General features: G+C 42.8%; 3 protein-coding genes across 4 annotated transcripts; all 3 read right to left on the bottom strand.

Moving 5' to 3' along the window:
- Positions 1–189: 189 nt before the first annotated feature.
- On the bottom strand, positions 190–3,888 carry LOC108146876 (cell division cycle protein 27 homolog). Its single transcript, XM_017273108.2, has 3 exons — positions 3,277–3,888; positions 3,142–3,217; positions 190–3,069 (listed from the first exon to the last, which is right to left on the bottom strand). Exons 1-3 carry the CDS (start codon positions 3,298–3,300, stop codon positions 473–475), a joined length of 2,697 nt encoding a protein of 898 aa, XP_017128597.1. The 5' UTR covers positions 3,301–3,888; the 3' UTR covers positions 190–472.
- A 690-nt stretch (positions 3,889–4,578) lies between these two features.
- LOC108146620 (mediator of RNA polymerase II transcription subunit 4) lies at positions 4,579–5,569 on the bottom strand. The gene is made up of 2 exons (XM_017272664.2): positions 5,250–5,569; positions 4,579–5,186 (listed from the first exon to the last, which is right to left on the bottom strand). The coding sequence occupies exons 1-2, from the start codon at positions 5,484–5,486 to the stop codon at positions 4,647–4,649; spliced, it is 777 nt and encodes a 258-aa protein (XP_017128153.1). The 5' UTR covers positions 5,487–5,569; the 3' UTR covers positions 4,579–4,646.
- A 220-nt stretch (positions 5,570–5,789) lies between these two features.
- LOC108146867 lies at positions 5,790–20,807 on the bottom strand. 2 transcript variants are annotated; one of them, XM_017273094.2, is made up of 5 exons: positions 20,638–20,807; positions 19,845–19,988; positions 7,598–7,713; positions 7,106–7,528; positions 5,790–6,682 (listed from the first exon to the last, which is right to left on the bottom strand). In XM_017273094.2, exons 3-5 carry the CDS (start codon positions 7,618–7,620, stop codon positions 6,163–6,165), a joined length of 966 nt encoding a protein of 321 aa, XP_017128583.1. In that variant the 5' UTR covers positions 7,621–7,713; positions 19,845–19,988; positions 20,638–20,807; the 3' UTR covers positions 5,790–6,162. The 2 variants fall into 2 exon arrangements, with proteins under 2 accessions (XP_017128583.1, XP_017128584.1); XM_017273095.2 differs by having other exon boundaries at positions 19,845–19,985.
- Between the last annotated feature and the right edge of the window lie 4 nt (positions 20,808–20,811).

The following is a 20,811-nucleotide window of genomic DNA, read 5'->3' as shown; positions in this document are numbered from 1 at the left end:
ATAAGAAGCTCCCTATCACTTACACTGTACAATATTTCTGCTTTGTTTAGTTTTAGTTTTAATAGGATAATTCCAATTGACCACGTTGGACTGTGTACAATCGAGTGGTAATTCCCATAAGAGCCCATGTTCTTATAACTTAACGTTTAAAATGTATCCTTTTCTTGTATATTTTTAAGTGGTATTTAATTTGTTGTTTTGTTTTGTTATCTTGCCTTAGACTTTCAGAGTGCACAATTTTGTTTAAACCATTTACTTTGTTGTATATTTTAAATTACTAATGCTAAACGTTATCTAGACTTTATTATACTTCATAATTGGTTTGCTTTCCGCTTTACGACGACAATACAGCAGCAATCGATCTGGTTTTGTTTTTGTATCCGTAATTGTATCGCTTTCTATGTTTTCCTCTGCTTACTGTGTGTTTCTGTTTAACGTATATACAACCGCGTGGATTTGGAGTCGCAGCTCCCTAGTAGTCGCTGTCGTAGCTGCCGTCCTGCTGCGCCTGCGTGGAGTCATCGGACCGCTCCGAGTTGGGCTCCAGATCGATGTTGGCCGGACAGCAGCTGGGATGGGCCATGGAGTCGAAGGCATCTTTGATTTGATTGTTGGCACCCTTGGGATCCAGGTCGGTGGCCCAGCTGAAGTGCATCAGCGCCAGGTCCATGTTGCCGAGCGTCTTGTGTATCTTGCCGATCAGATAGAACACCACCGACTCCTTGGGCACGATCTCCTTGAGCTCCTCCAGCTCGCGCAGCGCCTCCTGGTACTTGCCCAGCGAGAAGTAGATGGAGCCACGATGGAATCGGGTCAGCGGATTCTTGGGATCCAGCGTGGCGGCCGTGTTCAGCGTTTGCAGCGACAAGTCCTTCTTCTTCATGTAGAACTGCATGGCGCCGATGTGCACCAGGATCACCGAGTTCTGCGGATTGATCTTCAAAGCCTTCACATAGTGGGTCTCGGCCAACTCGTACTTCTCCTGCTTGGAGTAGATGGTGCCGATGCCGAACCAGGCGTTGTAGTGCCGCGGATCTCTGACCACGGCGGCCCGGAAGTAGTCCATCGCCTTGTCGAACTCCTCGGTGAGCACCAGTTCGTGGCCCAGCAGTGTGTAGCTGTAGACGAAGTCCGGATCCACCTGTACGGCCCGCTTGAAGAACTTGATGGCCGTCTCGTGCTCCTTCTGCAGGGAGAAGCAGTTACCGGACACGCACCAGGTCACCGGACTGGTCTTGTCCTGGCTAATCAGATCCTGGGCCAAAGCGGACAGCTCCACCTCGCGTTGCAGGTGCCACAGGGAGGAGGAGTAGATCTCCATATAGTCCAGGCGACACGGCTCCGCCTTGTGGATGCTCTCGAAGATCCCCACCGCCGCCTCGTAGTCGCGCATCTCGTACCTGGCCAGTCCGATCAGCGACTGCACCCAGCTGGAGTTCAGCTGGTGCTTTGGTATCGTCGTCTCCAGCTGCTTCACGGCCGCCTTGCACTGGTAGTTGGACAGCAGCTGATAGGCCTCGGCCAGGTCCCGCAGCAGGCTCATCAGTCCGTCGGCCGACTGCTTCTTGAGTCCCATCAACTGGTGGGCCATGGTCTGGGCATTGTTCAGGCTGTTGTTCAACAGAACCTTGGCCTCCTCGGCGGCACTGCGACCGCCGCTGTTGTTGTTCGCCCCCGACGACGTGATGGTCTCCACCTTTTCCTTGCGCTTCTCGGACAGGTGGTGGGACTTCTCCTCTATCAGTTCACTGTTCAGGCAGATCTTGGTCATCCGCGACTTGGTTTTACGCGGCGGCGAGCGTGGCTGCACGAACTTATTGGCTATGTTGGGCGATTTATTGTTCTCCTTCACCGAATACGAGTTGCTGAACAGCCGCGAGCTGCGACGCACTGCAGCATTCGGGTTGGGCGGCACATTCAGGTTGCCATTGTTGCCCACATTATTGTTGTTCGGTGTGCGGGGCGTTATGTTGCCGGCCTGCGTGAAGACAGCCGGCTTGTTGAGGCTGCCCTCCTTGCGATTGATGAGCCCGCCCACATGCGTCTTCAGCTTCTTGCCCATCATCTTTGGCTCCTGGTTGACCTCGACCAGCATCTGTGGCATCGGCGAGTAGCTGATGTTCATCACGGGCGTGTGGTTGCCTATGAAGGAGCCATCGTTGCCGGTGCAGGGACTAGTCAGCGGCATGATGCCGAAGCTCGGAGTGGGCGGTGAGATGGCCGACAGGTATTTGAACTGCTTGCGGAAGGGTGTACCGCTGCTCATGTCGTACAGCTGCTGGTGCTGCTGGCCGGCCGTGTCCTGCGGATAGCCCATGGGCGTGTCCTCCAACATCGCCAGCGTGCTGGAGTTCTGCACCAGACCGCCGCGCAGCATGCTGATCGAGCTGTTGAGATTGTTGTTATTATTGTTATTGTTGATGGGCGTCACCAGGTTGCTGTTGTGGTTCTGGTTCTGATTCTGGTTGATCTGCTGCACCTGCTGCAGCTGCTGCTGCTGGTCCACGGGCGTGGTCAGTATGAAGTTGGATATATTGCTTAGGTTGGTTATCAGAGACTGGCGCTCCTGCTGCTGCTGGCTCTGCTGCTCGGCGCCGAAGAGCACCATGGCATTGGCATTGGCGCTGCTGCCCTGGCAGGTGTTGAACACATCAGTGCTGTGGATCTGGAATATGGCCGCCGCGTCTGTGTCCTGGCCCAGCAGGCATAGGTCCGTGAAGGCGTGCCACATGAAGGGGTTCAGCTTGAGGGCCCGTCGCAAGGCGCTGATGGCCAGCTTATTGCGCTCGGTGCGCACACAGATCTGGGCCATGAGCTGATAGGCGAAGCAGGCCAGGTCTCCAAAGTCTCGCTGCAGCTCGTCGCAGTTCTTGGCGTCCGCGAATCCGGTCGAGATCAGGGCGCTCTCCGCCTCGGCGTACTTCTTCAGTTGGTAGGCGCACTTGGCCAGCAGGAATCGACACTGCGGCGAGGGGCGCGGCTTTTCCTTTAGCAGCCAGTAGGCCTGGTGCACCTGGTTGGAGCGAAAGTAACTGGTGGCCAGCAGGAATATCGTCTCGTCGCTCTCAACTGAAACGGGCATACAAATAGGTGGCGAAAATCAGCTATGTACATGAAGACCACAAGGACCTTGACCCTTACCTTCGGAGCACAGGCGCTCCGCCAGGAAAACAGCATCCTTGAAGTCGTAGTAGTTCAGGCAATGCCATATGGCGGCCTTTGAAAAAAGGGAGAGTTTTTTTAGAGGCCAGGTGGACCGAATAGCTATTGATTTACCTGCACGGGCTCTTGAATCATCATGTCTGACGCTCTGACTTTCTAGGGGGCTCTCTATTTTTTATGGTCTTGCGGCTTGGCTATATAATTGTTGGCCTTACAATAATTCAAACATGCAGGGTGTAGAAATCAAACAAATTATCATGTCGCCACACGCTTCTTTTTTTTTTTTTTTGGCAAATTTTCTCCCAACAATATCGGGTTGGAAAAGTAAAAGTGCGGTGAGCTGTGTGCTGTGTTTTGCTGTGTATATGTAACCCGAATGTGGATGCGGGGTGCTCCTAGTGGCGATGGCGATGGCGTTGTCTGTCGCTCCCTGACCACTCCACTTCCACTTTTTGATATTGCAATTGGTTTGAGTCGAGCCTTCGCTTCTGCTTCTGCTTCTGTACACACACACTGCGGACTGGGGGATCGGAATTGGTTTTCTGACTCAGTTTTCGAGGCTTTGCTTTCGTTACAGACGCACACGGTTCAAATCTGCGATGGGCGCCGACACTGGACTACACCTTGGCCACATTTTAGCTACTTAAAACACGCTGCACTCGCGTTGCATTCCATATTTTAAAAGCAAAATTACGAGTGTTGAGAGGAGAGCTGTCAAACAGTGTGACCGCGTAGCTGTTGAAAATATATACCGTCCGGCACGAAAAAATATACTCTTTATATACCATGTCCACTTTTGAATTATACCAAAAAGTATATACCATGAAACATATTTTAATTATTAAAATTTATTATAAATCAAGTGAGGGTTTATTGATTTATATATGCAGTATTAAATTAATTAATGTTAAGTTTGTTCGAGAGATGCGCAATATTTTAATAAAACATTCAATATGGAACACGCTCTGTTAGGGACGTGGGAATAGTTTTGAAGATTGCGTCCAAGTGGTATTTTAAGTATTAAATATACCAGAAACGGTCACGATAGTTTAGAGAGGCAGTGACGGGGTGACACAAAAACGTCAAGGCCATTTAAAACGGTTTATTATTTTTTAATTTGTATTACAGCTTTGACTTTTTAAGAAAGTATTTTCTTAAATTTTGAATTTTTTCTTATTTTAGTTCGGGTCTGCATGTTTGTTGTGCACAATATTGCATACATTTTAAACGAATTGTCGTTTAAAAATAATATAGTATCAATTTTAATAGTATCCGCAATAAATTGTGATGCTTAAGTACTCACATCAATATTTTATAATTAATTGATTGAGAAATTTCATTTACCATTATTTTTATAATTTTACTATGAGCCGCTGTAAATGAATCACGTTTACAATAAGATCATTTGCATATTACTTATTTTCCTTATAATGCGCTTTTATTTTAAATACTAAACCACTAGCTTAAACGAGATTTAATCAATCCTACTGTGAGTCGCTGGAACTGGAGCTCGAACTGTCGGTGGACATGACCTCGACGTCGTCCTGGGCGCGGGTTTCCAGGGCCACCGTATTCCCCGAAGCGCCCATGGTCATGTGCAGCTCGCCCAGATTCCAGTTGAATTGGTTCTGGAAGGCATTGGGCACTTCTCCTCCTGCGCCGCTGCCACTCCCACTTCCTCCGCTCCCGGACAAGGATCTCTGCTGCTCCGAGGGAATCCCACTGTTCTGGTGCGTCACCGGGCCGCCGTTGATGTTCTGTTCGGATTTGCCCAACAGCCCGTTGCGCATCTCGATGTCCGTGGGATAGGGGCGTCTCAAGTCGCCAATGCACCAGGTCAGCGGAGCACTGACTGCGTTGGCGGAGCTAATCCGATGTGCGTACTTGATCAGCTCCTCCGAGGAAACCGGTCGCTTGTTGGCCTGATTGATGCTGGCCAGCTTTTGGCGAGCCTGGAAAATGGCCGTAGACAGGATGAGCTCAGCATCCTTCAGAGACTTTTGCAGCTTTTGGATCTCCCGGTCCTAATTGGATATGTAAAATCCTCAAAGTTACTTATTATTAGGCACTGGGAGGTTTCTACTTACATGCACTTCCACCTTGGCACGCAGCTTATCCATCGCCTCCTCCACTTTGGCCTGCTCCTCCGCCAGTTCCAGCATTTTTCGGAACTCTTCGTCCTTGGCCACCAGTAAATCCAACAGGTCCACCAGCTCCGTGCTGGAGATCTTCTGGTGGGCCTGCTCGATCAGCTCCTTGGCTATCATCTCGATGTCGTCGATCAGGAGCAGCAGACGCTCCTTTGTGCTCAGGTGGAACGACATTATCAGGAGAATTGCCAATTTTGTTGGCCAACAATTTGCAATTTGTTTATTTCTCACACCGCGGTGAGACCATTGTTAGCTAGCAGAAATATACCATTAATACTAAAATGAAACATGTGGTCATACTAATTGACATGTTTTAAAAATACCAAGTGCCAAGGCTGCCAGATTTGGTTCAGATTGGAGTTGCCATTTGCTAAACTGTCTGTTAGAGATGGTACAATTTGAAATTTCCTTGGCACACTGTGAAAGTACACTGTCCAAACATATTTTCTTTTAATTAATAAAACCAACTAGAAAATGTTGTTTTCTGTATTACGTATTATTTGCTTGTTTATTTCTCATGTGTTACAATTGCAGTTACAATTTTAGCATAAAACTCTCTGTTTTTGATTAGCCGAACGAGCGGTAAACCTTCTCAAATATGGCAGATTACAATACTCTCATGTATCCTCTCGTTTCCGTCCAGTTTCTCTCTTAAGACATACAAACTAGCAAGCAACTTGCAGCAGGTACGTTGAGGGGCCTTGTTAATAACCGTTTAGAACTAGTAGATAGTCTTACAATTAGTTAAGATATAAGTGGTTTATACGTTTCTATGCATATTTTTCGCTGTCTCCGGCTGAAGGATCCCCCCATCAAACCGTATATGTATGTATGTATATAACAAAAAGAATCAATATCGCTGGCTCTCCCTGTCCGAATATTTGCCACTCAGCTTGCTGACCGAATAGCGATCGGAGTAGGCATCGTACTTGTCCGCCTTGTAGTTGATCTCCTGCGGCGTGTATCCAATGTTCTTCTGCCAGTGACGCGTCCAGTAGAGATCCTCGTTCCGCACCTGGGACGGCGTCTTGGCGTCCCGGAACACATACACACAGTAGATCATGCAGCCGATCAGCGTGAGGAAGCCGAAAATCAGGAACACAATTCCCAGGATCCACACGTAAAGCGGCTCGTAGAACTGCACCACGATCACAAAGCCCAGGGTGACCAGGATCAGGCCCAGATTCAGCAGCAGCATCAGGCAGCAGACGCCCTTGACATTCGGGCAGAATGGGTTCGGGGCAGACATCGTCTCGATCTTGGCACCCCTCCTGGTCGTCGAACGGGCACTGCGTCCGGTTTTGGCCGTACTGGCCACCGAATAGACACTCCGCGGGGCTCCTCGGGACACCGGTCGCTGGCTGTAGCGACTGTAATAATAATATAATTATATTAATTTTTTGCCTCTTTATTTAAATAAATATGATGAAAGCTTAAAGCAGTTAATCCTTATTAATTATTTTGCTTTTTTTTATTATATTTTATACAAAAAACCCTAATAACGTTTACTTTTCAAATGAACTATTACAATTTTAAACTCTATTATCTCCTCCTTACCTTTTAAAAATAATAATATAATATATAAATATTTTTTAAAATATTAAAATAAAATAACGTTCGGTTAGAAACTGGTTATGAGATTCCTGGTAAATGTTATAAGCATTATATCCCTGTTGGATTTAACCTTTTAACTTAAAATTCACGAGGATTCTAGGATTCGTATTTGGTTAGAGGAAAATTCCGGAAGACCCCGACTAATGTTATATATCAATATGTCCCCACTCGCGACTTGCCTGATCTCGGAGGGAGCCTTGTAGGCGGCACTGGTCACGTAGATGTCGCTGCCAGCGTCCCCGGCCTGGTCGTAGCTCAGGGCGGACGGAGCACGCGGCGGCTGACGCGTCGGCGGCGGACCGCTGAGCGAGCGGGGACCGCCGTTGTCCGGCGAACTGGAGAGGCCCATCTGACTGTGGCTGTAGCTGCTCTGGAGGTGCTGGTGGTGGCCGTTCGCCGAAGAGGAGCGCTTCTTGCGCCCTGGATTGTACTGCGGCGAGATGCGCTCGTGGGTCAGCGTGTACTCCGAGTAGGTGCGCTCCGAGGGAGCGCGGTGGGAGTGGGTCTCGTCCCCGTCCGTGGAGTAGCCCCGGTTGGAGTGCACGTAGGGCGGGTCCGGAGTGAGGCGCCCGTGCGTGGCCACATAATGGCTGCCCTTCAACCTGTAATTGGATGGCAAATCGCAAATGTTAATGCTATACCGCCGACTGGCTGCTAAGTGGCGCACTCACTTCTTCACTTGTCTCTCGTGCATTCTGTATCTCTTCCGCTGGCTGTATCTGTATCTTCTGCTGGCTCTTCGGCTGATTGACTGCTAATGGACCCGACTAGCAATTCCTCGAGGTGCCTGCAACGGGGGAAATAAAACAAACACACGATGAGCTTGGCTTCATGGCAATTGGCTTTTAGCTTCACTTTGTCGGACAGCTTAGAACTTTTAATTAGAACGATGAAAGTCTCATTTAGCTGCACTGAATGCAGTGTATATAGACTGCACCCATGTTCGATAAAAATAACTAGGTCGTTGGTATTTCCAAAGCTTTAATGTGTTCTGTGCTTGTAAATTTGTCATTGTAAAACTCAGAAACAACACATTTGGCTCATAAAAACACAAATTTATGGAAATTTCAAACAACTCAGAAACATAAAGCTGGCGGCGTTTGTAAAGTGTGGAATGGGTTAAAACCTAACTTAAAAATGATTTCAGTTTTGACCTTACATTTAATTTTAAACTCAACAAAACGTTCGAATTCCAATCTGTATAAATATTCGCCAGATATTATTTCCAGCCGTGTGGGCATTAATTGAAATCAGAGACAAAGGATCATAAACAAAAAGGTCTTTCGATAAGCTTGTATGCAATAAAGTCGTGAGATGCGAGACCTGCCATTACTTTTCCCTTTCTGCAATCAAAACAGACCAGCGTAAACCTCCTTTACGCCTTGCATAACTTATATCAATTTATGATTCTTCAGCGAGAAGGGCACACCCATCTTAATGATTGGAAGTGCAGTTCGTTGCACTTTCCTCCCCCCCCACTTTAGCTCCTGGCCCACCGCAGCCACTCAAAAAGTTGGAGAAATTCGTTCTTTCAAGTTCATGGCAGAGAAATTGAAGTTGCCCGTCCTTCGGCGCCGTTTGCCTGCAATTTGTCACTTGGTCACGTAGTGCTCGGTTCTGGGTGCGTCACTCCAACCGAGGTGACGGTTGCGAAAGGGAGCGCCAGCGGGTTAAGGGCAAAGGCAAAGGCAGAGGCAGCGGCAAGGGCAAACTGGTTCCAGTTCCACCAGCCACAAACTTAATCTCTGTCTGATGTTCCCATGAATTTGTTTACGCACCCTGGCAGAGAATAAATCAGCATTTTTATGACATTCGAATGTGTCAATCAACAGGTAACATATTTCCGCAAGGAGTGTTTTTATCACATTTAAGTTTTTGTTGGAAATGTAAGGCTTGCTTGGTCTTAAGGTATTGAAATGAGAAGCTTATACTATAACATTAATGAAACAAATATTATAAAAAAAACTATTTAATTTGTTAAATAAAAACATTTTTAGCAGATATCTCTTAAAATGTCAATATTGTTTCTAACCCTTTTGTACAGTATATATATATCACTCTTTTTGGTTTTCAATCTTTATATAATTTGGCGCACAATAATAATTTATAAAACATTATTTTTTACTTTTTCTCTTAGTGTATCATTAAAGTCTTACTCTAGCAAAAACAGATATATTTATGACATTCGAATATGCCAATCAAAAGGCAATATGCTGCGAAAGCAAATGTACTTCTCATTTTTTAGATTTTGTCAAAGAATTTTAACGAACCTGTTTGAGAATTCTGTCTATAATTTGCAGCCTCTTGCGTAGCACATTATTAACATATACCATATGGCTGTGAAGAAAAATCTGTTTCTTCACGACACTCGAATGTGTCAATCAAGAATATTTCTTATCAGATATGGGAATTTTAATGAATCTGCCTGGCAAATGTGTTTATAATTGGCCAGCTTCTCTGGCAGCATATCATTAACGCCTGGCAGCTGATAAAATTGAGTTATTGCCTCGATTAGGCCAATTAAAGGGTGTTGTTATCCAGCTAGCAGGGCTCCTCCTGCTCTTTTTTATTTCTATTTTTGCCGCTTTAAGGTCTCTCTCTCGGCCAGCCTTCTTATTATTTCAGCTGAAGCCAATTTCTGAGTGCATTTACATTTGTGCCCTGCCCGGCGGTCAATCGCGATACAATTGTCAGTTGGGATCTGGATCTGTGGATCTGTGTGTGGGGGTCTCTTTTTGCGGTTCAGTCCGTTCAGTCCGCTCAGTCCGCAGCAAACTTTCAAGTTCAATGCGGTGATTTCAGCGCCTGGGGACGCACATACACACACATACCACATTTATGGTGTGGGCGGGAACGTCGTCAAATGAAAAATCGAATTGGGGATTGAGGGTTGGGGGTCGGGGAGTTTGGTTTGGGAGACGGAAACCCAGAAATCGAAACAGAAACAGACAGAGCCAGAGCGACCCTTTCATCTGGTCTTCTTGAGCTTGGGCCTGTGTGGTCCCAATGGCCGTGGCTCTGGCTCTGGGTTGGATTTGGACCGCTCCACTCTTTACCGATTGCTGACCACTTCTATCACTGGGCGGCCATCAAAGCCGGAGCGACTTGCAAGTCCCATGCGTCGCATTTCCACTCCGCACATTGATTTGTTTATGCGGTTTTTGGGGTTTGTTTTGTTAGGCCTGGCTCAAAGCCTTCTCCTTTTGCGGCGCTGCCAAATGGAATGCGAATGCCATTAAAATGTGTTTGCTCTCGCATTCACCTTGGCACCGCGAGGCCTTAACATTTAACGCCACATAAACAGCCTTAATAAACCGTGAAAGCCTCGAGAACTCACTCGAGAGCATCGTTATCTTTGTCGTCTCCGTGCACAAAAATGTATGCACTACGACTTCTTCTAAGCCGGTACTGTATGTACACCGAAAAAATTGTAAAAATTTTCTTATATATTTAAAAGAATACCATTTATGAAAAATGATAAATAAATGATTTAGAAAGCTCAGGTTTCAGATGATATTTTTTAATAGATTTGAATTTCTCTTATGATTTTTTTTTAATTATCAATTTTTTTATGACCCGTTCATGATAATTTATATATTCTAAAACCAAATTTAAAGGAGTATTTCCCGTTGTGTACTGTACGTTTTTGGCCCATCGCTCGTAAAGCATTTTGGATGGACCAGGTTACACGAGATTTGCATTTTGTCGTTCGACCGTTAAAGAGGTGGCGCCCCAGCCATTGTCTTCGATGGATTTCACCACTTTCGCTGCTTCCGCCGCGGCAGTGGCAACAATGGGTTAAAAGCGGAAGTCGTTGCCAGCGAAAACGAGAAGTTAATTCGCGGCAATTTGTGTAGCACTAACGCCCAGGTGAGAAAAAACAGGGCTAGGCGCCACGAAAATGACCACAGAAATGCACTCCGTTTCTGTGGTCAAGTGTCATAAAGGTTGAACGAACGACTTGAACTTGCAGTGGAAGCAAAACTTGTGGTCAGCATGCAAATTTCATGGCCAGAGCGCAATATTTTCGGGGCGAGGTTTAGAAAGTTTTTCCCCAATGTGTACGTACGTAGGCTGTACATGTAGTAGATATATCTGGCCAGAAAACTGGGGCAAGGCATTCACTAGAACTGCAGGCCTGCGACCAAAAAATCTGTACCACTCAACCGCAGTCCAGCGCCTTTCACAAAAAAAAAAAAAAAACACTGAAGATCGCTGAAGGATTGGGGGACGGGGACTTGGGCTCCATTACCTGGTTGAAAATTGCGGTTCGCCAATCCTCCATTCAATAAATATCCAACGTGGTCGCTAGAATAAATAATAACACACTTTGCGTTGTCATTCTGCAGAATTTTGAGTTTCTTGTGCTATGCATTGTACAATTACCATTCGATACGGTTGCGCAGTAAGTGATCTTTTAATGTTCATAAATCAGGCATTGTTTTCGGTTAAGTTTTTGTCAAAAAAAATGTATAGCATTTACTAGTGACAAGCAAGACTGTCAGCTAACTACATATTTCATACAGATCATTTAAAATTCTAAACCTAAAAGCTACGATTTTTTTATAGGCTTTATATTTTACGATTATTTATATTATTATATAATTGAAAATTATTTTCAATATATTAAGGATTATAAATTTTAATGGCTTTAGTGATTAATTGTTAGGTGTATATTTTTAAAGTTTGATTCTTCATTCTTAAAAAAGATTGATGACTTTATAGCATAACAATTCTAATATATATATTCATGATTAAAAGATAATTTAATTAATAATTAACTAACGAAACCTCTCTTAAATTAAAAATAGCCCCATAGAAAAAGATGTGTGGCAAAAATTGTCTAGAAGGTTTAATTTGCAAACTAAACGCATCATGCCCCTGACAGCTCTCAAAAACCATAGATTTTTATACCCGTCTCTAAAGCAGTTAATAGTGCAAGCGTAAACTTTCCGATGGAGTTTTATAGCTATTCAAATTGGATCAAAATCATGGAATGCATTCGAAGAAAACACCCTTGCTTAATTGCGCACGACCATTAACTTTTGCTGCATGTTTTCGATAATCAGCATAAAATTTGATTGCATTGTTAAGAGCCGAACACTTAATGTTGATTAGTCTTGGTCTTCAAACTGGCTTTGTGCAGAACTGGTCGGATATATATACTAGGTATACGAGGTATATATGTATGTATATAGTGCGTGGTCTCGTCGCCGATCTTAGACACTAAGTAGCCATGTCTGCCGCGCGTTAATCGCTTTTAATTGCTAAATTACGCGCTGCATGGCCGACATTGCGACGAGGGTCTGCAAACTATGTGTGTTTATATGTATATATGTTATAGTATGTTGGCAAATGGAGTCGGAGATGATGCTTAGAGTCGAATGCTGGAAGCTGAAAGCTGGAGACACGGCTGCGACTGTTAACACGCCAAAGAGCCGGGATCTGGGACTGGCCAACACTAATGCGTGTAATTAGCCGCAAAAAAAGCGGCAAGACCACTTAACTGATTTATTAAAACGTTTTTCCATTAAATTTTTAACCCTGCAGGCTATTAAAGCCACAACACAGCACAGCAGACGTAGAAAGAGGCCGCCGAGGAGCGAGAGGCATTTCGAAAAGGGCGCGCAGACTTGAAAAATGAGCAGCGTTTAAAATTATTCAGTTCCCGGTACCATGGGCCAGATCCTCAATTTCCTCCCTCTCTACAAGCATACTATACTGTATATGGCATATACTATTCATATAGCATGCGCTAAGAAAGCAAAGTTCTCGAAAACTTTAAACAACTATCATCGGTAAACTTTTAACGGACATGTCTGTCGTACGCAAAAGGGGTCGTTAATTCCACTGTAACCGTTTCAGGTGCCCCATGGTAATCCAACAAGTTGGCCCGAAAAATTCAAATGGGCGGTCAGTTGGCAAAACATTTTGACAACGACAATAGCCATGCAGCAGCAAACAGCAAACAGCAAACATCAACCGAAACCCATGCGAAAACCCCAAAAATAACAAAACCTAAGCTCCCAAAACTTTCTAGCCATAAATGCTCGCTCACGTCGACCAAAAGGCAAGGGAACAAAATTAATTATGGCCAAGTGCGGCATTGAGCGATGAAAGTGCGATAAAGATGCCATATTTCTTTTATTAATTTTTCAGCCATTTATTGCGGCGTTTGATGTTGCGTTGTGCCAAGTAAGCCATTAAAATCAATGGCCGGCTGAGTCGAAAAGAATCGAACAGAAACGGACTTAGAGTACCAAACAAAAAAAAGGGTTACAATTGCCGTTGCTGTTGTATGGGCAAACAATATTAAATCTCAACACTCGTGCGGAGAAAGTTGACTTAAAGGCCTAAGCTAAGGCCACTTCCTACCCTTCTCCCTTTTAATTCTGCTTTTTCGCAAGCTCACTTTAAACAACAATAAATAGTGTTGTTTTTATTTTGGATCCGCCTTGAATTCTGCAATTGTAACAGGCAGCTAGCAAGAGCAAATGAAAATGAAGCTGTTGGCCCTCTGTGTTGGCCATGTTCGCTGGCCAAGACGACGATAGATGAAGTGCGCTAGCAAGGTGTCTGTAGGTCCCTTTTTCTGACTGCGTCACGTTTGCCACATCAATTTCAATCAACCTGACCCCGTCTTACGCCCTTTTTCTCCTGCTTTGCCAACTACACACATGTGGCTCTATATGGCCCCCTTTTCCACATCAAACGCAACAGTTGTCTTTGGACCTAATCTCTATGGTTGGGATTGTCTTTGGGCTCCCATCTCCACAAACAGTTGGCATCAAGGGCTTAGAAGCTGAGCCAGCATACTTCAAAACACAAAGGCCTTGGATGAATTGAAGAATTAGGGAAATGCTTTTACAAATTCTTTTTACTGCCTCAAGTTAATATTTATTGTTTTGTTATTTTTGGAAAATCAAGATAATCCCTTGAGAGAATGGAGTTTTAATTTAGTAGTATGCTAAATAGGTAGCATTTTAGCATAGAAGATCACTTTATTTAAATTTATTGTTAAGCTTATAAAGAAAAGTCAAGTTTTTTGTTTCGTTTCCATTTAGTGTTTGAATTACGTTGAAAATTGACTTTAAGCTGTATATCTTATATGCCGAACCTATATAAAAATTCCATCCATAATGAAACTTTCGAACAATTGTGTTGTATATATTTTTTAATTTTGGAGACTTTCCCTCGGAATTTTCCATGTTGTTATGCAAAGGTTTATTACTTGAATGCAACAGTATCCGAAATTTCAGTGTCTTCTTATTCCAGCGTTTCATTACTAAGCATTCTATATCAACTTATGTGAAGGGCATACATTCGCACTTCATTAGCACACTTTTCCAATATGGTTATGTGGGCGCCCGCTGTTTCGCCTTCTGGGCTAATGGTGCCGTCGCCTTCCGGCATAATTGCACTCCAGTGTACGCAGTAAATAAGTAAATTGATTTTCACTTTGGCTTGAGTGCAGACAAGGGTGTCGTACATTTTCAAACACACACAATGATCTGTTTGGACAGACGGCTAGATCTGTGGCGGCATTACTGCTACTATTGTGGTATCCAACATTAACCAGCTTTCCGAGCAGAACTGATGCAGATACAGATAGAAATAGAAAAAGAAATAGAAGTAGAGATACAGATAAAGATCGTCAGGTGTTTCCACTTATTCAGTGCGACGTTCTAAGTAACTGCGTTCTTGAATCCGCGTGGATTCGTATCTGCGGCGCACGGTCTAAATGGCACCCAAAACAATGCGCATAATAAATATTCTTTTTCGGCGGGGTTTTTTGGGGTAAGGTAGTTCGGTGGTTTGGTGGCTTGGTGCTTTGGTGGTTAGTAAACCTGTTCGGCTTATTTATGGGCAGTCAGCCAAGGCGGTAGGGAGCCCAAATGTATCTGTATCCGTTTGAGTGCATGCCACCGCCAAAAACCATGCCGTTATAACATTTGCTTTTGCCCCCGTGTGCCGCTTTTCTGTTTCGACTGCGGCACATAATTCGGTTTCATTAATAGTTCAAATAACTGCACAAGTGGCCCGGCGAGCCATCAAAGGCAGACACACTCAGTGCGCCATTTTTACGACCCATAAAGCTAGTCCGCAGCTGTAATCTATTGATCTAAAGACTTTCATAGAGATCGAATTACAAACGTGCGGCGTAGTGCAAATACAGTCGAAACTCCCTATGACAATATGTTATAAGAATAAGTTAAACAGACTAATTTTCTCCTAAGCCCTACAATCACTTTTGCCTTAAGCCTTAAACTTTACTTGATCCAAAAGCCTTTTGAAATCAAAATTGTAAAAAAAATTGAAGGAACAATTTTCGTGAGCTTAATTTTGTATACAATTACAATTTGTATTTTGCAAGTTAGTTGATTAAAGTGAGTATGAAGCGTAGCTCGCAACAAGCATTTGAATTTTAAAAAATTGGTTTAAATCTAAAAGTGCATAACCATAAAATAGAATATATGTGCTAAGCTAGATATATTTTGAGTTTTCAAATGTTATGAGTTTCCTGACCATTTGGCCTTTGAATCTATATACTCTGCTGCAAAAACTAGTTTCATAGTATGGCAACTAAACTTCCTTCCGATGAATTTTTAATTAAACGTTTTTAATCAGAAAACAAAAATTTATAAGGAATGAAACGAATAAATTAATTTAAAAATATTTAAAATTCTATTGAAATTATTAATCAAACGGTAAGAATAAGCTCTTTGGAGTAAAGCCGCCATGATAGGAACATTGGCAATTTTTATAATAAGTTTGAATCAAAGGAAGCTTGCCTGTAGTTGTGTATTAGTTTCATTTCGATTGCACAACTGGCAAGTTGACAACAATGTCTGTGGCTACACTTGTCCAGGTAAAAAAGTGCAGGCAAATAAAAGCAGACCTTAAATATCAAATAATAAGCCACCAATCGACACATAAGCATATGCAAACTATAGATCGTGTATCCACATCCACATTCATATCCACATCCACATCCACCGACTAGCATCCCGGGCCCCTTGTGTCCGCCTTGGCCAGTTTTCCGCCATGGGTTTCCCACGCTCAGATGCAGCTGCTCCGATCGGAGCGAATTTTATTGGATTGGGCTTAATCGAGAATGCCCAGTTGGTGGCTGATACGGGTATTCTAATGCGCCCGGGACACGGATAGAGATCAATTAATATTGCAACTGGTTAAGTGGCGACCACTGGCTTTTTCGCAATACATTGTTTCACAATTATTTCGCGGTATGGCGGATATTCCAGCACCAGTTTTTCTCCTTTTAGGAATTCCATTTGGGTTTCCTTAAAAAGCTGAGCTCAAGTTAATTATCGCTTAATGGTTGCATGACATCTCCTCCTTAATCATCGTGTTATGTGAACACTGATGACGCGAATTTTTGTGAAGATGACCAAACCGTAGAAGAAAATAAACAAAATATGTATGTTGAATCTAACGAATGTCCGCTAAATATCAAACACAATCTTGAGAGTTTTTTGCCTTTTGTTGTCGGCTATTTGTATTTAAAGTTTTTCTTCATTCAGTTGGTTTTTATTTGTTGTACTTTGGCTGGCCGTCAAGGTCTTTTGGCGGCAAACGCAGACAGATAGCGATTTATGAGAGGGGTGTTGCCTTTTATAATTTGGCAAAGTTAATGTTGTATAATATTTGCCTTTGCTCGGAATACATGAATAATTTTCAAGCCACTTATCGGCCGACGTGGAAGATCTGCGGGGGCGTGGATTTAGCCCCTGAGAAAATGCTTTAATGTCAAGTGTGGCTCACAGAATTGCGGTTGGCTGGCATTGTTAAGGCTTAGGGCACTCGAGAAGTCAAAAACTGTGTTTTCAACAAGTTTTCTTGTTTTTTTTTTTTTCACTGACTTGATTGCTTCTCTGTTTTGGGCACATTTCATCAATTGCTTGTTCACTCAATTAGATGTTGAAACTGAGGACGTTGTCATAGCTCTCTGGACGTTTGCCTCCGATTCGGGCGCACTGAGTTATGGATTTAGCATTGAAGAGCTTGTGAATATTGAGCTTTGTTTACTGTTTGTCCACTTATAATTGTTTCCCATGCCAAGCAGAACTAATCGAACCGAGATGTGGCTATTTATAAGGTTTCTTTGCGGCTTTTGGCTAGCTAAAACATCGAAAATTGAAATTAAAGGAAGTAATAAAGCCGGTACACTATACATACATTGATGCATATAAATTAAATTCTTGTATTTCCTTTAAATACTTTTTTGTGAGGTCATATCTACTCAAATTGCTGCTAACAAATTAAAAAAGTTGTTATGTTTTTAATGGGTTTTTAATAAAGCCAATTTTCTTATAACAATTCTGGTAAAGTTTTTACTAGGATGTTAGGTTGCTAATCTAATTTGTAAGAATAAATATACACAATTATTTGTAAATAACATAATTAAAAGTATAATTATTTTTCTTATTGCTGAAATAGCTTACAAATTAAAAATCTAAGAGGGTTATAATTCATTTATAACATAAAATAAAGTAAATTATTTGCTTGATATTAGATTATTAAAAAATACGAAGACACTTTTTGATAATATGTATTATATGACATTCAAATATATATAATATAAAATAACATATAATAAAAAAGTATAAGTATAATTTTGAAAAACAAAGTATTGTTTTTTTTTCATTTTATTCTTCCATTAATATGCAAATGTTGTGTACAACAAATATAATTAAGCCGCTGGTAATGGCGTATAAAAACGATGTTGTGAATCAAATGAAACCCATAATTTTCTGGTGAACGATACCCTAAAAACATCTAAAGGAATTCGAATCTGGCCGAGAGATCGCTGCCCAAAACCGGTTGGCATCATTGATTCAATAAGCATTCAACTTAGCATCGATCTGCGAGTCGATCGTTGATTTATATAGCCAGTCGTCCGACTGCAACCGCGGAATGTCTGATACTTTTTTGTATAATTTGCACGCAATGAGTGTGCAAGCGACACGGGGCATTAATTACGTATATGTGATGACATCATCGGCGTCATCTGTCAGCTTGCAGATTTCAATTGCATACGCTCTCAAATGTCAAATGAAAGTTGCAGCTGGTTTGATAATTCATTCGTTCCTGCATAATAGTTGGTTGGTTTTTTGGTTTTTAGTTGTCTGTTAGATTCACACGCAAACCCAAGATGTGAAGATTGCAAAAGCTGGGAGTCTGTAGATTGCTTATTTGTGGGCTGTACCTTGAGTTTATATAACCAACTTGCCAAAGGTGATTAGCACTGATTGATTTGTGTTTTTTTGATGGTCGTCGAGCATTTGCATATGAGGATTCAGTTGGCTTCGAGCCAATGGTTCGCTGTTGTTTTCGGTTAACACGTATACGCACCATGTGCAGCTGCAAATTGGCCTTTTAAAACCTGTCTGTCTGCGATAAACCGCAACATTGCTATTACGCAACTTTCGCTGCATCTCGCTGAATTACGCTGATGACCATGAGCAGTTGCTTAAGTGCAAAAGTTATCTTCGCTACCTCTAATTGTTACCGAATTTGGCGCAATCACGAGCACGGAGTTCCATGTTGACCCCAAACACCGGCACAATAAAAGACACAGAAAATTATCATTATTATCAAAACATTGTCATCAAAATATATAAAAAAAACGGCGAAGAGAAAAACTAGAAACTCTTGGCCGCTGGCGTTGGTTTTGAATTTCCAGCTGCTGTTGCTGCTGCTGCAACTTTTATTGGATGGTAAGCGTGCTAAGCATGGCTGGCTTTTAAGCATAAACATCGCCAGCGGCGAAGACACGAAAAAATAATACAGAAGAAAAATAGCCAACCCAAACCAAACCAAACCGAACTGAACTGAAAAAGCAAGTTCTGTTATGCACAGTGGGATGCATGGAGAAAAAGTGGAGTGGAGCTAGATTAACTATGGGAGCTGCAGATGTACATGCTATAGATAAGCCCCCAGTCATTTGAAAACGCTTTTCTTTGTGCCTCTGACGTCTGCGATATGATAATATCGTTAGGTAAGGGCTTATGTCAAAGCATTTTCCCAGTTGCCTTTTGCAAGCAATCAAAAAAGAGAAAGCAATAAATTAAATGCATATACAGCCATTAAATTTCACTCATTGATCCATTTGGTATTGGCATTTGTACGGGTCCTCATCGCCTTAAGGCATTTCCACAGATTGCAGTTTTCTGCCAAATGACCAAAGTGCCTTTTCACTGGAATTTTCATTTTGGATCCTTTTCTGGTTTACGTTTGGTCTGCTGACAAATGACATAAGCACACACCACCATGGTGAACCGAAAGGCGAATAAACTGTGTTATGCGGTGCTGTGTTGTGTGGCCAACAACAGAGCAAATCATGCTCATATAAGGCCAGTCTTTAGCCGCCGTTTGGCTGACACTTTCAGGGTCAACCGGTGCGTAATCAATGGAATCACCGAATCACCAATGGAATCACAAACTGAACGCCCCCGCAAACAGTTCAACGTTTGCGGAAATCGAAACCGAAGGTGGAAGACAACCTTAAGATGCTCAAAATGCAATTCCACTGAGCCAAAAACAAATTGCTGGCAAATAAACAAGTTGAACATACACTAAGAAAGCAGATATACTTCTACTTTTTTAGAAAATAATAAATCCTTTCAATCCTTAAAATGTGTTCAAAGTTAACCTTAGAAACAGTTGATCTTAAATCAAAGATTTTTGAATCCCAAAAAATACCTAACTCATTGCAAATTAAGTTGGAACGTTTCTAACAAAATCAATATTGATTTGGTACATATACCCTTGAGTTTTTTTGCTCTGCATACTTGTTTGTGCATCCACACAACTTCCTCTAAATATGTATATATGGGAATGTAATCCACGGCACTGTTGGGGGCTACAAAATAAATAAAAATACAAAAACTGGCTTACCTTCTCTCCACATTGTTATACAGTTGAACTGGCTGTGCTGTTGGTATTGTTTCGCTTATTTATTGTTAACGCTTTTTGCCAGCCACAGCGACAGGTTGTTAGTTTCTGGCCGCTGTACACATTTCATTACACTTCACTTGGCTGCTGCACCGAAAATCGAAAAAGCAAACATGGCAAGAGATGTGGAAGTGGAGAAATATTAATATAAATACAGGCGATGACGTAGTCTCCTTCAGAGATATGCAAATGCGTTGGTGTTTTTGATGTGTGTGCGGTGTGTGTGTGTGGGCCAAAAACCTTTACTGGTTCTGGCCAAAATGCCAGCCAACACGTTGATACATGGAATAGATCGCGAGGTGTATGATATAATCGCGATCGCTGCCATGAATGAATGAATGAAAAGGCGTTGCAGCTTCTCCCAAGTTGTTTGGTTTGAATCGGTTCGAGGCGGCCCAAACACAATGGCTAAGACTCGGAACTCGTCTAACTAAGCTCAAATCTTCTCGGCCCAAACCATTGGTTTTTTTTGTTTTTTGCGGCGGCTCAGCAAATTGCAGCGCCATAATGAAATCGCCCATAATCTTGGCTAAGGCTAATAATAGCAGCAGGTTTTGGAGCTGGCCAACACACACACCAACACACTCACTCGAACACACACACATACATATAGAAAACTCTGGCTTAGACACAGATACAGATGGTGAGCAAATTTGGACGGAACTCTGTTCTATTTTTTTTCTCGCCAGCAGATCGGGCGTATACTTCACGCCGAAAAAATTCAAATGACACTCACGTAATCCGCTAAAAATAGTTGAATTTGCTACGCGTTTTGTTTGTTTTTTTTTTTGAGTACAACTTTGTTTTGCGTTTGTATTGTTTGTCAATCTCGGGGATCGAAAATGCACGGCTAGCGGGTAAGAAATCGAAGCGAACGCGTCGCGATCTCAGCTCGAACTGATCGCCCGGG

Source organism: Drosophila elegans, unplaced genomic scaffold (assembly GCF_018152505.1).
Source record: "Drosophila elegans isolate 14027-0461.03 unplaced genomic scaffold, ASM1815250v1 contig_208, whole genome shotgun sequence".
Taxonomy (NCBI): domain Eukaryota; kingdom Metazoa; phylum Arthropoda; class Insecta; order Diptera; family Drosophilidae; genus Drosophila; species Drosophila elegans.
This window is presented reverse-complemented; position numbering and strand designations above follow the sequence as displayed.